Genomic DNA, 22,715 nt, shown 5'->3' on the forward strand with positions numbered 1-22,715 from the left:
CCCGTGTGAGCGAGCTGCACTCCCAGAGGCCGGAGCACACTTGCTTCAAGTGCTGATGAATGAGGCCAGAGATGGGTCTTTGTGTGGAACTCCAAACGCTGTGCATTGCCATGAAGAGGGTCCAGGGCCAGAGAGAAAATGAGGCTGGGGTCTGAGGGTTTCATTCGGGGGGGCGAAGGGGTGAAGCCAGGACCAGCAGGGGAGAAGAGAGAGGAGAACATTCTCTGGAGAGTAGATATAAGGAAAAAATGGCAGTTGAAGTGGGTGATAGCAACAAAACCTGCGGATTGCAAGAGGCTGCAAGTGGCCATGGGTGAGAGCCTTGCATTCAGAGGGGTTTCTCTGTTTCACCTTGGTCCCCTTTGCCCTAAGGTATTACAGTTGCAATGAGAGGCCCCTGGGCCTCCACAAGTGCCCCCTTTTTGTTTTCAAGAATGAAGGCTTCTGCCATGGACTTTTGCAAGCGTTGAGCAAAACTGGATAGAATAACCAAGACAATGAATACAAGAAACAAAGCCCACAAAACAGTCTTGACTAAATCACAGAATCACAGAATCATGAGTTTGGAAGAGACCCCTAAGATCATCAAGTCCAACCTATGCCCTAACATCTCAACTAGACTATAGCACCAAGTGGCATGTCCAGTCTTTTTTTAAACACATCCAGTGATGGTGATTCCACCACCTCCCTGGGAAGACAGTTCCAGTGCTTTATTATTCTTTCAGTGAAAATTTTTTTCCTAATATCTAACCTATACCTTCCCTGACGTAGCTTGAGACTGTGTCCCCTTGTTCTGTCAGTTGCTGCCCGGTGGAAGAGACCGACCCCCACCTGTCTACAACCTCCCTTCAGGAAGTTGTAGAGAGCAATAAGGTCACCTCTAAGCCTCCTCTTCTCCAGGCTAAACAACCCCAGCTCCCTCAAATGTTCCTCGTAGGGCTTGTTTTCCAAGCCCCTCACCAGCCTCGTTGCTCTCCTCTGGACACGCTCAAGTATCTCAATATCCTTCCTAAATTGAGGGGCCCAGAACTGGACACAGTACTCAAGATGTGGCCTCACCAGTGCCGAGTACAGGGGGAGAATGACCTCCCTGCTCCTGCTGCTCACACAAGTCCTAATGCAGGCCAGGATGCCGTTGGCCTTCTTGGCCACCAAGGCACATTGCTGGCTCATATCCAATCGGCTGTCAACCAGCACCCCCAGGTCCCTTTCTGCCTGAACACTATCCAGCCACACCGTCCCCAGCCTGTAACGCTGTAGGGGATTTTTGTGGCCAAAATGCAGAACACGGCACTTAGACTTATTAGACTTCATATTGTTGGACGTAAAGATGAAAGCCAGCCTTTCATGCCCCAGTCTTTCAACAGTCCAGTGAGCCAGTCGTTGTTGCCTTTTGTCTGGATCTTATTGATTTGATCTGTGAGCAGCTGGCCGCTCTGGTATACTGAGTCCCTATGTGAGAAGAGGTTGACATGTGTGGCCATGGGCAAGAAATTGTGGCTTGGCTGTGGAACCACCCATGCGAAGGCATGCGGCATAGTTAGGAGCATCCAGCTTCCTGCTGCAGTGGCAAGAAAGGACAGCATCCTTTGACTTTAGCTAATTTACTAGTGGGTGGAGGCTTGGGTGGCCTGAAAGTAAAGAGATAGGGAGATTGCAATGTGAACCTTAAATTCTGGTCCCACTAAACTTTCTCTTCTGTAAGGCAAGGGTTTGAAGTCAGCTTATTAGAAGAATCAAATATCAAGGCTAGAATACAGTTTTTCCAATTGTTAAGCGGGATATCGCAGTTAGTGGTGTCTGAGCTCTCTTGGTGTTGGTCTGTGCGGTCCACACTGCTTAGGAGATCTTCTTCTGTCCTTCTTCTTCTTCTTTTCCAGGCTGCTGCTGTCTCTCTTAGGCTTTTGTTCTGTTTTTCTGATGGTGGCTGTGGTGTTTGCCTGGCCATTGGCAGAAGAGTTTTATGTTTTTTGCTGGGATGCGTCTTGGGCCTGCTGCTGTAGAGACACAAGCATATCCTCCCTCCCAAGTAATGAATGGGAAAGGGCCCATAATTTGTTTGGATTCAGGGTCTTTGATCAACACAGGTGGCTTTTCTTTTTATTGGGCTGCCAATTAAATATAAAATGCCTGATGACTGGGGGAGTTGTTGAAAAAGTTGAGCACATCAAGGGCCTTGGCCTCCAATGGGAGATACTATGTGGACTCCCTGTCTCTGTTGATCAAGGATCCTTTGGATGGAAGAGTGGGCCCTCTGGACTATGGACTGTCCTGTGGCAGAGTGTGGTATGGCTGTGACATGTTTTGTAGCCCACTGGTCAGAAAACGGTTGGAATTAGTGGGAGGTATAAGCAGGACCATGATCAGTTTTAATTTCCTGTGGAACAGGGAAGGTGGAAAAGGCTAAAAAGGAACGTTTTATAGCAGCTTTTGCTTTCTCACCAGCATGGGCAAAGGCGAAAACCGCAGCGTTGTCGGTGTGGATTGAGACGGGGATGTATTTTAGTCTCCCAAAAGGGGCTTGGTGTGTGATGTGTGATTGCCCGATCTGGAGAGTCTTTAGTCCTCTTGGATTGAGTGCAGCTCTGACAGAAGCAAAGGCACGTTGCTGACAATTTGGGCAGGTGTTTGCCATGGATCTTGGGTAATTTTAAAGATGCTGAGCGGTGCAGGAATGTTTTGATGGTGGAAGTGGTGGCGGATCCTAGCCTGTTCAAAAACATTCCGTGGGGAAGTTTGGACAACCCTTGCTGGGGCATCTGCTGTAGCATTGCCTACTATGAACCCAGGAAGGGTGGTATGAGGCCTTGTGTGCATGATATAGCGTGGATGTTGTCTGTGGGACAAAAGAGAAATGAATGCTGAAAACAAATGCTCTAGTTGGGGTTAGAAATGTCTTTGAAAATGGAATTTTCAGCCCGCTGCACTAGGCCATAGACATGTGCCGAATCAGTGATCAAACGAATAGGTTCTCTGAAAGTGGAGAAGGTCCTAAGGACTGCAGTCAATTTAGCAGTTTGGGCAGGGTGAGGATCCCCTGGCTTGGCTTTTGTCTCTTGAGCAATGCGGAGCCAGGGCAGTGCAGAGCAGGGTGGGAAGCAGAGCCCGGAGCCTTTGGAGGCTGCAAGCCTTAAACATCAGCCCCTGCAGCAGCCCAGATGCAGGTGCCACAGTTGCCAAGGCTGTCAAGGCCTTGAGAGCGGGCAGGTGGATTTTGCATCCCTGTGGGCTGATGGCGGCTCTGGAGCCAGGAGTGGCTGTGGCTGCAGCAGGAAGGGTGGCTGAAAGTTTCCTGCCTTGCTTTGGTGGCATGGCTGCAGGGGCCAGTGCAGTGAGAGCCCCCTCTGTGCTGGTGAGAGCTCAGCTCTTGGGGACGCGGCTGTGCCCCAGCCCAGGAGCAGCAGCAGTGGCCAGCGGCAGCAGTGGTGTCAGTGGGACCCCCTGTGCACAGGGAGCCCCAGCCGCGGGGTGGCCGTGGCAGCAGCCCCAGGGAGCTCCAGCCCCGGGATCCCGGAACAAGTGGAAATCCCAACTGTGCAAACGCTGCCTGTGCCTCTTGGGTTTTCTTTGGTTGAGGGGATTTCGAGGTACGTTAGAAGTCTCTTTTTCTCTAACTTAGCTGTCGAAGGAAGAGTTGAGAAGTATGTGCTTCACTCTCTTAAGGTTGATTTTTATATTTTGTCTAAAACATTTTTTTGCTGGCCTGCTGAGGTTTGTTCAGCAGGTCAGCTCAAGGCACTCTTTTTGCCTCTCGGGTTGGTGTTATCTTTTATATTAAAAAGTGCATATACTATGTTTACAAGAATGTTTTAATACCTATTACTTAAGTTAGATAGTGACTTTCTACTTGAAACCAATTTGTGGATGCTAACATCATCTTTCATATGGATGCTAGGGAGAAGAAAGAGGAAGGACAGGGTACGCCCAAATTTTTCTATCTTAGAACCTCTGACTTCTATGTAGACAATTCCAAACTCTTTCGTACAAGGTTCAAAACCTCTGTGTACAGTGCTCTAAATGTTTTCCGTTCACTTTGTGATTACTATTACTAGACTATCTAAATTGTTGTGACTTTTAATTCTTGACATAAAGGTGGTAACATGCTTTATGGGTTAAATTCAAAGGCCCAGGGGTCTTTGGCTACATGCCAGGGTCTCTGAACCCCCTGCCAGGGATTTAAAGCCCCCTGGCTGGGGCTGGAATCATTTAGGATGGTCAGCGAGACGTCCGGGGTTCTGACAGTGCCCAAAGGAATGAGAAAGAGAAGTGAAGTTTTATAAAGAATCATTATTTATTTGCTGAACATCGGCAAACACGAGGATTTACAGAACACCTTCCATTACAAAAATCCTTATAACAACAACAACAACAACAATCTACAGCACATATTTCCGTGGGATCCCATGGACTAACAATCTTCAAAACATATTTACAGAGAACTACTAACCTAAGAACATATTTACAAAAATCTTCTAACTTTTCAAACATATATACAGAGGCGTAATAGGTACGGCCGTCATCTCCAGCAGTCCTGGAAGGAAGAAAGAAGCAAAGCTGGAGTCTGCTGCCAGCCCTGGGCCCAGCTGGGCTGGGAGCTGGGCCACAGGAGCTGGGACAGGACTGGCAGGGCTGGTGTGGCCCCAGGCAAGTGCAGGGCAGGCCAGGGCTGGTGCTTGTGGCAGCACAATCCAGGCCCCCTGCGGGCAGCGTGTCCCTGAGCGGGGCCATCCAGCCCAGCCCCAGCCTGGCGCCAGGGCAGCCACTGTGTCTGTGGGCAGGGCATGGGGAGCATCTGCCTGTCTTACTTGTGGGGCTCCATCTTCATCCAAGGACCATGGGCTCCTCCTCATCCTTCTCATCCACTTCCATCTGCTCGATGTCATCCTCCTCATCAACTTCCATCTCCTCAACCTGGTCTTCCACATCCACCTGCATCCTTTCTTCCTCATCCAGCACCATGTCCACTTGCATCTCCTCCACAGTGTCTCTGTTAGTCTGCAAGAGACAGCACAATCTCACAGTGGGGTTCCTGTCCCACACCATCCATTCCTACATGGCTGCAGCCTGCTCAAGCAGGCTGCCTCCTCCCTGGAATGGCACTGTACCTCCACTGGTGCAGCAGTGCTCATCCTGCTGGGGTTGGTGCTCCAGAGCAGGCAGCAGGAAAAGCCCAGGCAGCAGCAGCAACAGCTGAGTGCTGACGGGCAGAGCGCAGAGCGAGAGCCAACTGAGCGCTGGCAGCAGGCAGAGTGTCTGCTGTGGTGGTTTCCAGGTGCTGGACGTTCCACCTGGAACGCTGTGGGGGCTGTGATGTCACAGAAGTTTCAGGGCTGCTCCACACTGGGAGGTGGGCATGGTGGAATGATGAAATCCTTGAATGGTTTGGCTAGGAAGGGACCCTAAAGATCATCTGGTTCCAAGCTGAGCAGCCTCCCAACACAGCAGGTTGCTGCGGCCCCTGTCCAAGCTGGCCTTGGATGTTGATGGGCATGGGGCATGCACAGCCTCTCTGCGCTGGTCCCTGTGTCAGGGACAAGCACCCTGACAGGAAAGAACTTCTTCCCATCATGGAATGGATTCCAGCTCTTGCAGTTTCATCCCATTCCCCCTTGTTCTGTCACTTCAGTTGCTGACAAAGAGTCCTCTCCCACTTCCCTGTGGGTCAGGCTGTTCCTGCAGTGTCACACATGTGGCTGAAGCTGCAGCCAGGAGAGAGAGAAGCCAAGCTGCCAGAGAGAGGCAATGGGGAAAGTGACATGAGAGATGAGAGAAGAAGGAAAAAGTAGAGACATGCAAGGCATTGGGTTGGGTGGGCTGTGGCATTCATGCCTTTTATTAGAGGCCAGGTTCTCTGGTGCACTCAATGACTGTGTGATTGCGGCGTGTCCACAGTGAGCCCGTGTGAGCGAGCTGCACTCCCAGAGGCCGGAGCACACTTGCTTCAAGTGCTGATGAATGAGGCCAGAGATGGGTCTTTGTGTGGAACTCCAAACGCTGTGCATTGCCATGAAGAGTGTTGTCCTGGGTTGACTATATGATGCTTTTATCCCCAATCGTCTTGTTCTGTTTACGCTGAATAATATGTTTTAAACCTTTAAGACTCTCTTCCAGACAGTGAGGACGGGAGGGAAGAAGCGCACAGTTTGTTTTCAGACTGCTCTCACTCCTCCACATTCCTGCTCCTGGACTGTGTTGTCTGCGGATGGACAGACAGCCGGACAAAGCTCCTTTTTTCCCTTTTTCTTTTTTTTAGTTAGTTTTAGCTGGCTGAGGTAAAGAAGTTCTCCAGATTGTGATTTTTTTCCTTTTTTCTTGGACCTGTTCAAGCCTGCTCTGCACTGAACACCCAGAAGAGCACCGGCAGCTCCACCTGTAGCCCCTGGCCAGGCCTAGGCCGCGGCGTTTCCAGCACCAGAGACTGATCAGAGACTGAGTGAGCCAAGCTGCAACCAGGAGAGAGGACTGTTCTGAGTTTGCTTTCCTTGGATCAGTGAGAAGTTTTATTGTTTAATATTGTTTGGTTTCTATTGTTTAATAAACAGGTTTCTTTCCACTTTTCTCCAAAGAAATATTTTCTCCTGAACCGGTTGGAGGGTGGAGGGGCAATTGGATCTGCTTTTGTAGAGAAGCCCCTTTGGGAGTTATCTCCCAAACTTGCCCTAAACCAAGACAAATACAGCTAGTGGCGCCCAACGCGTGGCTTGAGAAAGTGGAAAAAAACCCTTTATTGATTGTAGGTTTGTTGTGCTTGGTGTGTAGTAGGTTAAAGTACCCAGTAGCCATGTTATTTGAATTTGTGATGTCTCTTGGGGAGGCCTTTATGTGGCTCTGGTCTCTAGACCTTTTTGAGGTTTCAATACCTTTCTGGTCACTAGGATTATTGTCCCTATCACGTAGTTTTTGCGGTAAAGGGGCATGGATTAGATTAGCTATTGTGTTAGCCTTGGTGATAATGATTTATAAGGCGTTTACAAAAATACTGGCGTCTGTTTACGATATGTATGGTTTATGGTTTCTTCGTCTTACCCTGCATCCCAGTTCTAGCAGTATGTTTTGGGAATTTATTAGTAATTGCACCTAGCTGGTTAGAGGAGGAGCAGGGAATGAGGCTTTCCAGCCTTTCCTTTCCTTCTTCTCCTTTGAATCTGTTATGTCACTTGTAGAGAATGTTCAGTTTCCCCTGAATATTAAAGAGACCATCTTTCTGGCATTTAATCTAGTAGGCTTCCTCTATATGGTCTGCAGCTTCTCTAGAATGAGGGCTGAGATGTCTAGAAGAGCTGATGAGACCCCTGACCCAGAAGTAGACCCACGTGTGGAGAATCCTGAGTGGGGTGGAGAATGGGAAAATATGAGCCAAATCCTGAAAGAATTCTCTGACCCTATAGTCTGGGACTTTCCCCATGAACAAATTCAGAACCCAGCTGAGGTGGGGAAATATCTGAAAGAGAAATATCATGATGACCCTAAGGAGAAAAGGATCATTGCAGTGAGCTGGGCCCTAGCATATGCTTATCGTACACTGCTAGATACTCTAGGGCAGCAGACCGAGGAACGGGGGCAGGGAGATACATCAAGAGCTATCCCAATCGCTCAAGTTGCAACCAACACCCCAAGCTCAAAACCAGCAGCTAAACCACATAGTGAACCTAAGCCAGTGGTTAAACCAAACAATAAGCCTCAACCAATAGCTGTTGCTACTAGCACTAAAAGTAAGAAGTGCACAGACAAGACCGATCGACCAATAGATGATAATGATGATGATGCAAAAGAAAGACCCTCAACATTTCCTAACATAAAATCAGGAGTCAAAGCAACTAACACAAAATCAGAAGCCAATATTAAGTCCTTCTCCCTAAAAGACCTGCGTGGCCTAAGGAAGGATTACACCCGACGATCTGATAAATCCATAATTAGCTGGTTAGTCCGTCTTTAAAATGCTGCAAGCGAAGCTACAATTCTGAATAACACAGAAGCGAAGCATTTGAGATCCCTGTCACATGATCCTGTCATTGACCAAAGCATGATGAGGGGGGCTAACCCTCACAGCCTCTGGGTACGGGTCTTAAACAGTGTAGCGCAAAGATACCTGTGTGCCGATGATCTCTACATGCAGCAAACACAGTAAAAAACCATAGAACAAAAGATTCAACGCTTGAAAAAAATAACAATAAGAGAAATTATATTCTCAGATGACATAACAACTAAAAATCCAGACTTAGTACCATGCACATCTGTGATGTGGCGAAAACTAGTACAACTTGAACCACATGAATATGCATCTGCTCTAGCTATCATAAAGCGAGATAACACGGATGAGACTGTGCTTGACATGGCAAAGAAACTCCGAGCTTATGCAGATGCTGTGCATAGCCCCACACATGCCAGAATCGCAGCGGTGGAAACACGTCTGCAGAGATTAGAAGATAAGATAAAAAAGAATCATAAGAAGCTTAGAAAAGAGATTAAAGAAAACCTTCTCCAAATCTCAGCAGTACAGATCAGAGGTTCTAGTACCCAATGCAGACGTTCCCCAGATGGAGAAAGAAAGTACACCCCACGAGCTGAGCTGTGGTTCTTTCTGCGTAATTGTAGAGAAAACATGAAGCTATAAGATGAAAAATCCACCGCTGCTCTGGCCCGAAAAGTACGTGAATTAAAAGAAGACAAAGCTCAGAGAAGAAGTTCCACCACAAGGAAAGCAGCTCCAGTTACCCATAGCCAAACTGCCAGGTATGATAATAATAATGACATGTCTAATCCCCTTGAAAAAACCTCTAAGACATATGCCCAAAGAAAGAAAGATAACCAAGCTTAGAGGAGCCCTGCCGCTAGCCAAGTAGAAGCTAAAAAAAATCGTGTTTTCTGGACAGTATAGATTCGTTGGCCTGGCACATCAGAACCACAAAAGTATAAAGCTTTAGTCAACACTGGTGCACAGTGTACCATAATTCCATCAAGACACGTAGGGACAGAATCCGTTTCTATCGCTGGTGTGACAGGGAGATCACAAGACTTCACTTTAGTAGAAGCTGATGTGAGCTTGACTGAGAATGAGTAGAAGAAACATCCTATTGTGACTGGCCCAAAAGCCCCATGTATCCTGGGCATAGATTATCTGTGAAGTAGGTATTTCAAAGACCCAAAAGGACTGAAGTAAGCATTTAAGATAGCAACTATAGTAACAGAGGGCGTCCAGCAATTGAATACCTTGCCTAGACTGTCTGAAAATCCATCTACAATAAAGCTTCTAAAGAGAAAAGAACAACAAGTACCAATTGCCACTTCCACAGTACATCATCGACAATATAAAACCACTCGAGATGCTGTAATTCCCATCCATAAGATGATGCGAGAGCTAGAGAGCCAAAGAATAGTCAACAAAACCCACTCACCCTTCAACAGCCCCATCTAGCCTGTGCATAAATCTAAAAGAGAATAGAGACTGACGGTTAACTACCGTGCATTAAATAAAGTGAGTCCACCACTGAGCGCTGCTGTACCAGACATATTAGAGCTCCAGTATGAGCTTGAGTCCAAAGCAGCGAAGTAGTATGCCACTATCAATATTGCCAATACATTTTTCTCCATTCTGCTGACAGCAGAATGCAAGCCTCAGTTTGCCTTCACCTAGAGAGGTGTGCAGTACACTTGAAACCGACTGCCCCAGGAGTAGAAGCACAGTCCTACCATCTGCCATAGACTGATCCAAAGTACACTAGAAAAAGGTAAAACTCCAGAACATCTGCAGTATATTGATGACATCATTATATAGGGGAAGACAGCAGCAGAAGTGTTTGAGAAAAGAGAGAAAATTATCCAAATTCTCCTGAAAGCCGGCTTTACCATCAAGAAGAGCAAAGTCAAAAGACCTGCTCAAGAAATCCAGTTTCTAAGAGTAAAGTAGCAAGACGAACAGCGTCAGATTCCCACTGATGTCATCAACAAGATAACAGCAATGTCTCCACCATCCAACAAGAAGGAAACACAAGCTTTCCTAAGTGCCATAGGTTTTTAGAAAATGCACATTCCTGAATATAGTCAAATCGTGAGCCCTCTCTATCTAGTCACCCATAAAAAGAACACTTTCCACTAGAGCCCTGAACAGCAACAAGCCTTCGTCCAAATTAAGCAAAAAATCGCTCATGCAGTAACCCTTAGCCCAGTCAAAACAAGACCAGATGTGAAAAATGTGCTCTATTCTACAGCCGGGAACCATGGTTTGTCCTAGAACTTGTAGCAGAAAGTGCCTGAAGAGACTCGAAGCCGACCACTGGGATTTTAGAGTCGAAACTACAGAAAGTCTGAAGCCAACTATACTCCAACAGAGAAAGAAATTTTAGCAACCTATAAAAGAGTCCAAACTGCCTCAGAAGTAATAAACACCGAAGCACAACTCCTCCTGGCACCCCGACTACCAGTACTGGGGTGGATGTTCAAAGCAAAAGTTCCCTCTACCCACCATGCCACCAGTGCTACATAAAATAAGTAGATTGCTCTCATAACACAGCGTGCCCGTATTAGAAAGCTGAATCGCCCTGAAATTCTAGAAATAATTACAAACTAGCCAGAAAGTAAAAACTTCAGTCTCACTGATAAAGAAGAACAAGAAATGACACATGCTGAAGAAGCTCCTCCATATAACCAACTGCCAGCGGAAGAAACACAATATGCTCTTTTTACTGATGGTTCCTGTCGCATGGTAGGAATGAATCGGAAGTGGAAAGCAGCCGTATGGAGCCCCACACGACAGGTTGCAGAGGCCACTGAAGGAGAAGATGGATCAAGCCAACTTGCTGAACTCAAAGCTGTTCAACTGGCCTTGGACATTGCTGAAAGAGAGAAGTGGCCAAAGCTCTACCTCTACACTGATTCATGGATGGTAGCCAACACTCTGTGGGGATGGCTGGAGAGGTGGAAAGAGGCTAATTGGCAGCGTAGAGGAAAACCAGTTTGGGCTGTTGAAGAGTGGAAAGACATCGCTACCAGGGTAGGGAGGCTACCTGTGAAGGTCCGCCATGTAGATGCCCATGTCCTCAAGAGTAGAGCTAATGAGGAGCACAAGAACAATGAGCAGGTAGACCAGGCTGCAAAGATAGGGGTGTCCAAGACAAACCTAGATTGGGAGCATAAGGGAGAGTTATTCCTAGCTCGATGGGCCCATGATGCCTCAGGTCATCAGGGTAGAGATGCCACCTATAAGAGGGCACGAGACCGAGGAGTGGATTTAACCATGGACAGTATTTCTCAAGTTATCCACAACTGTGAGACGTGTGCTGCCGTCAAACAGGCCAAGCGGATGAAGCCCCTATGGTATGGTGGGCGGTGGTCCAAGTACAAGTATGGGGAGGCCTGGCAGATTGACTACATCACACTGCCCCACACACACCAAGGCAAGCGCTACGTGCTCACAATGGTAGAAGCCACCACAGGATGGTTGGAGACCTACCCTGTGCCTCATGCTACTGCCCAGAACACCATCCTGTGCCTGGAAAAGCAAGTCCTGTGGAGACATGGTACCCCTGAGAGGACTGAGTCAGACAACAGGACTCATTTCAAGAACAGCCTTATCAGCACCTGGGCCAGAGAACATGGCATTGAGTGGGTGTACCATAACCCCTACCATGCACCAGCTGCGGGAAAAGTGGAAAGGTACAATGGGCTGCTAAAAACCACCTTAAAAGCCTTAGGTGGGGGATCTTTCAAAAATTTGGAGCAGCATTTGGCAAAGGCCACCTGGTTAGTTAATACCCGAGGCTCTACTAACTGAGTGGGCCCTGCCCAATCTGAGCCTTTGCATAGAGTAGATGGAGACAAAGTCCCAGTGGTACATGTCAGGGGTTTGTTAGGGAAGACAGTTTGGATCAATCCTACCTTGAGTACAGACAAACCCATTTGCGGAGTTGTTTTTGCTCAGGGACCAGGTTGCACATGGTGGATAATGCAAAAAGATGGAAGAACAGGATGTGTACCTCAGGGAGATCTGATTGTTGGGTGAGAACTATGTATAAATATCACTGTTTGCTGAATGTTACCACCATTGTCTGTGTATAGCTGTATATTAGATGTATAATATATGTGTTTGTAGAGTAAGAATATATATTAGTTTTAGTAGTAAGCCGATGATATGGGGATAAGGGGTGGAATGTCCTGGGTTGACTATATGATGCTTTTATCCCCAATCGTCTTGTTCTGTTTATACTGAATAATATGTTTTACACCTTTAAGACTCTCTTCCAGACAGTGAAGAGGGGAGGGAAGAAGCGCACAGTTTGTTTTCAGACTGCTCTCACTCCTCCACATTCCTGCTCCTGGACTGTGTATTCTGCGGATGGACAGACAGCCGGACAGAGCTCCTTTTTCCCTATTTTCTTGCTTTTAGTTAGTTTTACCTAGCTGAAGCAAAGAAGTTCCCTGGACTGTGATTTTTTCCTTTTTTCTTGGACCTGTTCAAGCCTGCTCTGCACTGAACACCCAGAAGAGCACCAGCAGCTCCACCTGTAGCCCCCCTGTCTGGGCCTGGGCAGCAGCATTTCCAGCACTAGAGAGACTGATCAAAGACTGAGTGAGCCGAGCTGCAACCCAGGGAGGTGGCTGTTCTGAGTTTGCTTGTTTTTTTGGATCAGTGAAAAGTTTTGTTGTTTAATATTGTTTGGTTTCTATTGTTTAATAAACAGGTTTCTTTCCACTTTTTCTCCAAGGAGATATTTTCTCCCAAACTGGTTGGAGGGTGGAGGGGCAATTGAATCTGCTTTTGTAGAGAAGCCCCTTTGGGGGTTATCTCCCAAATTTTCCCTAAACCAGGACAAAGTCCAAGGGACAAATTTGTGCCAATGAACTTCACACCTTGAACTAGGAGGATCAATTCTTGTTGTGCTCAGCAGAGTCTGGGGACAGAGAGGGTTTCCAAAGGAAATCTTGGTCCATGTGGGGCTGAGGCTCCCTCCAGGCTGGCTCCAGCCCCTCAGGGTGCCCACAGCCCAGTTCCCCCTCCTTAGCCCTGGGGCTGCCCAGGGAAGAGCCATGGCTGAAGCTCTGCAGGAGCACACAGGCTCAGCCCTGCTCCAACATGGGATTCATGGGCCAGGGCACGCTGGGCTTTGCCCCTACAGCTCCCAAGTGTGTCCAGAGAAACTGCAAGGAGAGGCTCACCTCTGTCAGTGGGACCCCTCTGTGCACAGGGACCCCCACTCCTGGGGAGGCTGTGCCAGGGACCTCCAGCCCTGGGAACCTGGAGCAAGTGGAAAGCACAACTTGTCAAAATGCTGCCTGTGCCTGAAGCAAATGCAAGGAGAACTGAGATGTGAAAAATAAAATTTGTTTATTACAGAAGAACAGAAGCAAAAATACAGAAGATATTTACATTCTAAGAATGTTTGTAACAACAACAATTGATAGAACATATATAGAGAAAAACCTACCTAGCAAAACTATGTGAAATGTATTTACAGAAGTCCAAAATAGCCCTAAAATCTATATTCTAAAAAACAACAACAAAGTGTAAAACATATATACAAAAGGGTGGTGCCTCTGTCGGTGATGTCCATCGCACCTGGAAGAAAAGCAAATGGCATGGTCACTCCAGTCAGGCACAGAGGGCTCTTGCATGTGCCCCCAGGCTGGCACATGCTTACCCAGCAGCAGGACTCTGCTACCAGAACTGAGCCTGGCTGGGTCTGGCATGGAGCTTGTGTGGAGCAAAGCAGGCACAGGATGGGCTGTGGATGGCCACCAGAATCCAGTGGCCTGGCTACAATGTCCCTGAGCAGGGAGCACCCAGCCCAGCCCCAGCCTGGCAGCAGGAGACCCACTCTGCCTGTCCTGCTGCTGGCATTGCTCTTCATGCCAAGATCATGGCCGCTTCCTCACCTTCTTAATCAATATCCATGTCCTCAATGGACTCTTCCATATCCACATCCATCTCTTCGTCCTCATGCACATCCACGTCCATCTCTTCTTCATCATCCTCATCCACATCCATCTCTTCCTCTCCAGGGTCTTCTCCGTCTATTTCCATCTCCTCCTCCATATCAATCTTGGTATCTACCTCCATCTCCTCCTCTCTGTCTGGGACAGCCTGCAGAGGTAGGTAGCAAAAGCTCAGAGCGGGTCCCTGTCCCACTCCATGCCCACAGAGCTCCAGCCCACCCGGGCAGGTGGGGGGTGTCCACCTCCATGGAATGGCACCATACCTTCCTCAGAAGAAAGGGGAGCATCCTGCAGGGCTGGATGATGAAATCCAGGCACTCAGGAGCTGTCAGGAATGATCGAGGTGATCGGGGTATCGGGGGGATAAGAAGAGTGAAAGGCGAGGGCAGGAGCAAGGTGCAGAGCGTGTCAACACAGCGGCCAAGGGTTGTGTTGTGCCCTTTGCTGGGCGCTGGACATTCCAGCTGGAGCGTGGGCTGTGACATCACAGTTCCCAGGCTCCATCTGAAGTGGACAGTGGAGACCATGGAATGATGGAGTCCCTGAACGGTTGGGCTTGCAAGGGAGCCTGAAGAACAACATCTTGTTCCCAGCTGAGCAGTCTTCCCCCAGAGCATGCTGCTGAGAGCCCTGTTGCCAAGGATGGGACATGCACAGCCTCTCTGCACAGCCTGGGCCAGTGCCCCACCACCCCCAGTGGAAAAGAGCAGCTTCCTTAGATGCAGCTTCCATCAACCTGCTGCAGTTGAAAGCCATCCCCCCTTGTCCTGTCAGCACAGGCCCTGCTGAACACTCTGTCCCCTTCTTTCCTGCGGGAGCCTTCCAGTCCTGCAGAGCCGCAGTGAGGCTGCCCAGTGTCTCCTCTCTCCAGGCTGAGCATCCCCAGCCCCACTTGCCCAGCAGTCAGTCACATCAGGGCCAGTCAAGGCTGAAGGGTAGCAAATAGCATCAGGAACTGAGAGATGCAAGCTTTAGACCCAGGTGTCCTGGCTTGTAAAATAAGCATGTATTCTATTTTTGCCATCTGTTGGGGGTTAGGCAGTTTTTCTTATCTCTTTCAAGAACAATGACACTGCCAGGAAGATAATCTCCTGCTAATGGGCTATTGAATTACTCACTGTGGCTGGTAAGATTAGTTACATCATCCCATTGGGAGATGCTCCACCCAGAGGGAGGAGCCAAGCATCCCTGCCACCATAAAACAAGCGTTTCTGAGACCACAGACAGCCTTCTTCGCTGGATTTCCCAGAGGAATCAGGAACCAAGGCCCAGCTGCTCCTTCGCCGCATTTTCAGAAAGGATCTACACCCTTCTGCAGATCGCCGCTCCAGGAGGAGCAGCCACCATCTGGCTGGACTACTATCAACACCCTGACTTCTCAGGGTGTCAGGTTTTTCTCACTCTGCCAGTGGTTTTTTGCTTGTGCTAAATTACATTGTTATTTAGGGTTTTTTTTCTTCCTAGTAAAAAACTGTTATTCCCATTCCCATATCTTTGCCTGAGAGCCCTTTTAATTCTGAAATTGTGATAATTCGGAAGGAGGGGGTTTACCTTTTCCATTTCACAGGAGGCTTTTGCCTTCCTTCACAGACTCCTGTCTTTTCAAACCAAGACAGATTTTGGCGCCTGAACAGGGGCTCGAGGGCATTGAGAAAAAAAAAAAAAAGGGATTAACAGTTCTTAGGTAGTTTAATTTTTAAGTACCACCATGTGGTCTAGTTTTCCCTGGTTTGGGTGGCATGTGGTCGCAAGTGTATTCTTCCCATTTACAGGCCCTTATCTAAATATGGGTCCTATAACTAAAGCCACTGTGTCTGTTATCAAGTTTGTCCTCTGGGTGAAGGATTCATGGATCTTTAATTTCCTCTGGATGGCAGGTACATGGATTCAGAGCTATCACACACTAACTGCATGTTTTTGGAGTTACTTTAATAATGGTACCTACTGTGTAGAAATGACACGGGGGGAAACTTTCTCCCAACCTTTTAACCATCTTTTTGGGTCTGCTCCACCAGTTTTCGAAGGGTTAAGATCCACTCTAAGTGCTAATGATATCATACAATGGATGGTGTTGCTGATATGCCTGTTATGTTTAGCACTCAGAGATAAGAGAAGATTAACCTGGATAACTACCCTGACACCTACACCAGAGACTAGGGATGCTGCTGCAGAGCCTGACACTACCCCAGAGACTGGAGATGCTGCTGCTCCAGAGCCTGACCCTGCCCCACAGCCTGCCTCAGAAACGAACCACCCAGATTGGGTGAGGGTGCTGGTTAAGGAGATGCAGGAGATGCAAGAGATGCTGAAGGAGTGCATTTCACCAGCTGGTGAGAAGCCCGCCTTTTGCCTTGAAGAGGGACAGTCTAATAGTACAGCTGTGGAACCCACAAATGTTACAACTGTCCAGGCTCCAGCTGAACCACAAAGGCAGTCACAGCCAGCAGCAGTTGCCCCGGTAGAAACAAGGAGGTCTGAGATGAAAGCAGAGCACCCAGATAGAGATAGGAATGGAGGAACCTCACAACCCACAGGGGAGCCAGGAGTTGCGATCATCACCGAGTCCCTGACGTACGAAAGTCTCCGTAATCTGCACAAAGACATTGTGCGACGAGGGCGTGAGGCTTATACTACCTGGCTACTCCGGGTCTGGGACCTTATGGGTACAGGCGTGCAGCTGGACGGTGGTGAGGCAAGGAACTTGGGACCCTTAACCCAGGACTCAGGTATGAATCAGATTTTTGTAAGGGAGCCAGGATCCCTTTCTCTCTGGGAGCGGCTTTTAATGAGTGTCAGAGAGAGGTTTGTCCACAGGGAGAGAATGCAGGAGCACCACCATAGAATGCGTTGGAAGACCCTGGAGGAAGGGATCCAACAGTTAAGGGAAGTGGCAGTATTAGAGGTACTCTTTGGGAGGGATGGACAACATAATAATGACCCCGACAAGGTCAGGTGCACAGGGCAAATGCTGTGGAGTCTGGCAAATCTGGGGCCATCTCAGTACACCACTTTCATTGCAACAATTGATGCTGACACTAACCGAGAGACAGTGGGCTCTGTTGCCAACAAACTTAGGAATTATGAGAGTATGATTAATGGCCCAATGCAGGCTCATATCTCAGCTGTGATTAAGAAGTTCAAAGAAGAGATGAGGGAGGAAATGAGGAAGGTTAATGCAGCACCCGTATGAGTCACAGGCCCCAAAGTCAGAGCCCAACATTCCCCAGCTAGAGAGAGAGGGTACACCCCAAGGGCTAATCTGTGGTTCTTCCTGCGTGACCACGGGGAAGACATGGGGAGGTGGGATGGGAAACCCACTTCTGTCCTGGCAGCACGGGTCTGTCAACTCAAGGAGGGAAACTCTAACCAGGGGAGTTCCACCAAGGTGAAGGTAGCCTCAACCTCCCATGACCAAGCTTTTGGGTACGATCTGTCAGATCCCCTTGAAGGGACCTCTAGTATGTATACCCAGGAGAGGAATAATAACCAGTGTTAGAGGGGCCCTGCCTCTAGCCAGGGAGAGGCACGGGAAAACCGGATCTTCTGGACAGTGTGGATCCGATGGCCTGGCACATCAGAGCCACAAAAATACGATGCCCTAGTTGATACTGGTGCGCAGTGTACCCTGATACCATCGGGACATGTGGGGGCAGAGCCTGTTTCTATTGCTGGTGTGACAGGGGGATCACAGCAATTGACCCTGGTGGAAGCCGAGGTGAGCCTGACTGGGAAGGAGTGGCAGAAACATCCTATAGTGACTGGCCCAGAGGCCCCATGTATTCTGGGCATAGACTTCCTCCGGAACGGCTATTACAAAGACCCAAAGGGACTCAGGTGGGCTTTTGGCATAGCTGCTGTAGAGGCAGGGGACATTAAGCAATTGAACACCTTGCCTGGACTGTCAGAAAACCCGTCGGCAGTAGGACTCCTGAGGGTGGAAGAGCAACTCGTGCCAATTGCGACCTCGACAGTGCACCGCCGGCAGTATCGGACGGATCGAGATGCCGTGATCCCCATCCACAGAATGATTCGTGAGCTGGAGAGCCAAGGGGTGGTCAGCAAAACCCACTCACCATTCAACAGCCCCATCTGGCCTGTGCGCAAATCTGACGGAGAATGGAGATTGACTGTGGACTATCGTGCCTTGAATGAAGTGACTCCACCGCTGAGCGCCGCTGTACCGGATATGCTGGAACTCCAGTACGAGCTGGAGTCCAAGGCAGCGAAGTGGTATGCCACTATTGATATTGCTAATGCGTTTTTCTCCATTCCTCTGGCAGCAGAATGCAGGCCTCAGTTTGCTTTCACCTGGAGGGGCGTGCAGTACACCTGGAACCGACTGCCCCAGGGGTGGAAACACAGTCCCACTATCTGCCATGGACTGATCCAGACTGCACTAGAAAAGGGTGAGGCTCCAGAACACCTGCAGTACATCGATGACATCATTGTGTGGGGGAACACAGCGGCAGAAGTGTTTGAGAAAGGTAAGAGGATCATCCAGATACTGCTAGAATCTGGCTTTGCCATCAAGAAGAGCAAAGTCAAGGGACCTGCCCGAGAAATCCAGTTCCTGGGAGTGAAATGGCAAGACGGACGGCGCCAGATTCCCACTGAGGTCATCAACAAGATCACCGCTATGTCCCCACCAACCAGCAAGAAGGAAACACAAGCTTTCCTAGGTGCCATAGGTTTTTGGAGGATGCACATTCCCGAGTATAGCCAGATTGTGAGCCCTCTTTACCTGGTTACCCGCAAAAAGAACAATTTCCACTGGGGCCCTGAGCAGCAACAAGCCTTCACCCAGATCAAGCAGGAGATCGCTCATGCTGTAGCCCTTGGCCCAGTCAGAACGGGACCAGAAGTCAAAAATGTGCTCTACTCTGCAGCCGGGAACAATGGTTTGTTCCTGGAGCCTTTGGCAGAAGGTGCCTGGTGAGACTCGAGGTCGACCATTGGGATTCTGGAGCCGAAGTTTCAAAGGGTCCGAAGCCAACTACACCCCAACAGAGAAGGAAATCTTGGCTGCCTATGAAGGAGTTCAAGCCGCCTCGGAGGTGATTGGCACGGAAGCACAACTCCTCCTGGCAGCCCGACTACCAGTGCTGGGGTGGATGTTCAAAGGAAAGGTTCCTACTACCCACCACGCCACCGACGCCACATGGAGCAAATGGATTGCCCTCATCACCCAGCGCGCCCGTATTGGAAACCTGAATCGCCCTGGGATTTTAGAGATAATTACAAACTGGCCAGAAGGTGAAAACTTTAGTCTCACTGACAATGAGGAGCAGGTACAAGCGACAAGAGCTGAAGAAGCTCCACCCTATAACCAACTACCAGCAGAGGAAACACGTTACGCTCTTTTCACTGACGGTTCTTGTCGCATCGTAGGGATGAACCGGAAGTGGAAAGCAGCCGTATGGAGCCCCACACGACAGGTTGCACAAGCTACCGAAGGAGAAGGTGGATCGAGCCAACTTGCTGAACTCAAGGCCATTCAGCTGGCCCTGGACATTGCTGAAAGGGAGAGGTGGCCAAAGCTCTACCTTTATACTGATTCATGGATGGTAGCCAATGCTCTATGGGGCTGGCTGGGAAGGTGGAGAAAAGCCAACTGGCAACGTAAAGGAAAACCAATCTGGGCTGCTGATATATGGAAAGACATTGCCTCTCGGGTGGAGAAACTAACGGTGAAAGTCCGTCATGTAGATGCCCATGTCCCCAAAAGTCGGGCTAATGAGGAACACCGAAACAACGAGCAGGTAGATCAGGCAGCGAGAATAGAAGTGTCAAAGATAGACTTAGATTGGCACCATAAGGGGGAGTTGTTCCTGGCTCGATGGGCTCACGATGCCTCAGGTCATCAGGGCAGAGATGCCACCTACAAGTGGGCACGAGACCGAGGGGTGGATCTAACCATGGACAGTATTTCTCAGGTTATCCACGACTGTGAGACATGTGCTGCCATCAAACAGGCCAAGCGGGTGAAGCCCCTATGGTATGGTGGGCGGTGGTCCAAGTACAAGTATGGGGAGGCCTGGCAGATTGACTACATCACACTGCCCCAGACATGCCAAGGCAAGCGCTACGTGCTGACCATGGTGGAAGCCACCACTGGATGGCTAGAGACCTACCCTGTACCTCATGCCACTGCCCGGAACACCATCTTAGGCCTGGAAAAGCAAGTGCTATGGAGACATGGCACACCTGAAAGGATTGAATCTGACAACGGCACCCATTTCAAGAACGGCCTTATCAACACCTGGGCCAGAGAACATGGTATCGAATGGATATATCATATCCCCTATCATGCTCCAGCTGCTGGCAAAGTTGAATGGTGCAACGGACTCCTTAAGACTACCCTGAAGGCACTTGGTGGGGGAACATTTAGAATCTGGGAAAATAACCTGGCAAAAGCAACCTGGATGGTCAACACCCGAGGGTCCATCAATCGAGCTGGCCCTGCCCAGTCTGAACCCTTGCACACAATAGATGGAGATAAAGTCCCTGTGGTACATATGAAGGGTATTTTAGGGAAAACTGTCTGGATTAATCCCACCTCAGGCAGAGACAAACCCATCCGTGGGATTGTTTTTGCTCAAGGACCTGGTTACACTTGGTGGGTAATGCAGAAAGATGGGGAAACCCGTTGTGTACCACAGGGAAACCTGGTCTTAAGTGAAAACTGAGTATAAGATTTCATTGTGACACAGATGGAAATAGAATAAGGGGTGGATAATGTCCTGGCTTGTAAAATAAGCATGTATTCTATTTTTGCCATCTGTTGGGGGTTAGGCAGTTTTTCTTATCTCTTTCAAGAACAATGACACTGCCTGGAAGATAATCTCCTGCTAATGGGCTATTGAATTACTCACTGTGGCTGGTAAGATTAGTTACATCATCCCATTGGGAGATGCTCCACCCAGAGGGAGGAGCCAAGCATCCCTGCCACCATAAAACAAGCATTTCTGAGACCACAGACAGCCTTCTTCGCTGGATTTCCCAGAGGAATCAGGAACCAAGGCCCAGCTGCTCCTTCGCCGCATTTTCAGAAAGGATCTACACCCTTCTGCAGATCGCCGCTCCAGGAGGAGCAGCCACCATTTGGCTGGACTACTATCAACACCCTGACTTCTCAGGGTGTCAGGTTTTTCTCACTCTGCCAGTGGTTTTTTGCTTGTGCTAAATTACATTGTTATTTAGGTTTTTTTCTTCCTAGTAAAAAACTGTTATTCCCATATCTTTGCCTGAGAGCCCTTTTAATTCTGAAATTGTGATAATTCGGAAGGAGGGGGTTTACCTTTTCCATTTCACAGAAGGCTTTTTGCCTTCCTTCACAGACTCCTGTCTTTTCAAACCAAGACATATGGTCAGTTTCCATGGCAACCATAACCAGCCCCCTGTTGCTATGGTCAGTTTCCATGGCAACCAACCCCAGCCCCCTGTTGCTATGGTCACTTTCCATGGCAACCATCCCTAGTTCACTGTTACTATGGTCAGATTCCAAGGCAACCATCATCAGCTACCGTTGCTATGGTCAGTTTCCATGGCAACCATCACCACCCCCCAGTTGCTATGGTCAGTTTCCATAGCAATCATCCCCACCCCCCTGTTGCTATGGTCAGTTTCCATGGCAACCATTCCCAGCACCCCGTTGCTATGGTCAGTTTCCATGGCAGCCATCCCCAGCCCACTGTTTCTATGGTCAGTTTCCATGGCAACCATCCCCAGCTGCCGTTTCTATGGTCGGTTTCCATGGCAACCATCCCCAGCCCCTGTTGCTATGGTCCGTTTCCATGGCAACCATCGCCACCCCCCGTTGCTATTGTCGGTTTCCATGGCTAGCATCACCAGCCCCTTCTTGCTATGGATAGTTTCCATACCAACCATCCCCAGCCTCGCGTTGCTATGGTCGGTTTCCATGACAACCATCCTCAGCCCACTGTTGCTGTGGTCAGTATCCATGGCAACCATCCCTAGCTCCCTGTTGCTATGGTCAGTTTCCAAGGAAAACGTCTCCAGCCCTCCCTTGCTATGGTCGGTTTCCATGGCAACAATCGTGAGCCCCCTGTTGCTATGGTCTATTTCCATGGCAGCCATCCCCAGCCCCCTGTTGCTATGGTCAGTTTCCATGGTAACCATCAACACCCCCCAGCTGCGATGGTCAGTTTCCATGGCAACAACCCCAGCCCCGTGTTGATATGGTCGGTTTCCACAGCAACCATCAATACCCCCCAGTTGCTGTGATCAATTTCCATGACAACAACCCCAGCCCACTCTTACTATGGTCAGTTTCCACGGCAATTATCACCAGCCCCCAGTTGCTATGGCCAGTTTCCATGACAACCATCCCCAGCACCTTGTTACTATGCCAGGTTCCATGGCAACCATCACCAGCCCCCCGTTGCTATGGTCAGTTTCCATGGCAACCATCCCCAGCCCCCAGTTGCCATAGTCACTTTCCATGGCAACCATTCCCAGCCCCTTGTTCCTATGGTCAGTTTCCATGGCAACCAACCCCAGCCACCTGTTGCTATGGTCAGTTTCCATGGCAAACATTACCAGCCCCCTGTTGCTATGGTCAGTTTCCATGGCAACCATCCCCAACCCATTGTTGCTATGTCAGGTTCCATGGCAACTATCACAGCCCCCGTTGCAATAGTCAGTTTCCATGGCAACCATCAGCAGCACACTGTTGCTATGATCAGTTTCCGTGGCAACCATCCCCAGCCCCCGGTTGCCATGGTCACTTTCCATGGCAACCATCACCAGCCCCTTGTTGCTATGAT

General features: G+C 49.1%; 2 protein-coding genes and 1 long non-coding RNA gene across 7 annotated transcripts; 1 reads left to right on the forward strand and 2 right to left on the reverse strand.

The window, feature by feature from the left end:
- Positions 1-4,278: 4,278 nt before the first annotated feature.
- On the reverse strand, positions 4,279-5,220 carry LOC135302257 (uncharacterized). The gene is made up of 3 exons (XR_010363960.1): positions 5,106-5,220; positions 4,806-4,995; positions 4,279-4,531 (listed from the first exon to the last, which is right to left on the reverse strand). It is a non-coding gene; the product is annotated as an uncharacterized LOC135302257 (long non-coding RNA).
- Positions 5,221-5,758: 538 nt separating this feature from the next.
- Positions 5,759-12,899, forward strand: LOC135303998 (uncharacterized). Of its 5 annotated transcripts, none has more exons than XM_064426302.1 (2): positions 5,759-6,490; positions 8,596-12,891. In XM_064426302.1, exon 2 carries the CDS (start codon positions 10,613-10,615, stop codon positions 11,768-11,770), a length of 1,158 nt encoding a protein of 385 aa, XP_064282372.1. In that variant the 5' UTR covers positions 5,759-6,490; positions 8,596-10,612; the 3' UTR covers positions 11,771-12,891. The 5 variants fall into 5 exon arrangements, with proteins under 5 accessions (XP_064282372.1, XP_064282375.1, XP_064282373.1 ...); XM_064426305.1 differs by lacking the exon at positions 5,759-6,490 and having other exon boundaries at positions 6,792-8,733; positions 10,707-12,892; XM_064426303.1 differs by lacking the exon at positions 5,759-6,490 and having other exon boundaries at positions 6,795-8,733; positions 9,603-12,891.
- Positions 12,900-13,302: 403 nt separating this feature from the next.
- LOC135302258 (ribosomal RNA processing protein 1 homolog) lies at positions 13,303-14,352 on the reverse strand. The gene is made up of 3 exons (XM_064422663.1): positions 14,193-14,352; positions 13,870-14,077; positions 13,303-13,552 (listed from the first exon to the last, which is right to left on the reverse strand). The coding sequence occupies exons 1-2, from the start codon at positions 14,214-14,216 to the stop codon at positions 13,874-13,876; spliced, it is 228 nt and encodes a 75-aa protein (XP_064278733.1). The 5' UTR covers positions 14,217-14,352; the 3' UTR covers positions 13,303-13,552; positions 13,870-13,873.
- Positions 14,353-22,715: the final 8,363 nt, after the last annotated feature.

This window comes from Passer domesticus, chromosome 6, assembly GCF_036417665.1.
Source record: "Passer domesticus isolate bPasDom1 chromosome 6, bPasDom1.hap1, whole genome shotgun sequence".
Classification (NCBI taxonomy): Eukaryota; Metazoa; Chordata; class Aves; order Passeriformes; family Passeridae; genus Passer; species Passer domesticus.

Coding starts and splice junctions, on each gene's coding strand:
- LOC135303998 (XM_064426302.1), top strand. CDS start 10,613: ATGACACATGCTGAAGAAGCTCCTCCATATAACCAACTGCCAGCGGAA.
- LOC135302258 (XM_064422663.1), bottom strand. CDS start 14,216: ATGCTCCCCTTTCTTCTGAGGAAG. Junction 14,078..14,192: donor TCCCCTTTCTTCTGAGGAAG/GTATGGTGCCAT, acceptor CTACCTCTGCAG/GCTGTCCCAGACAGAGAGGA.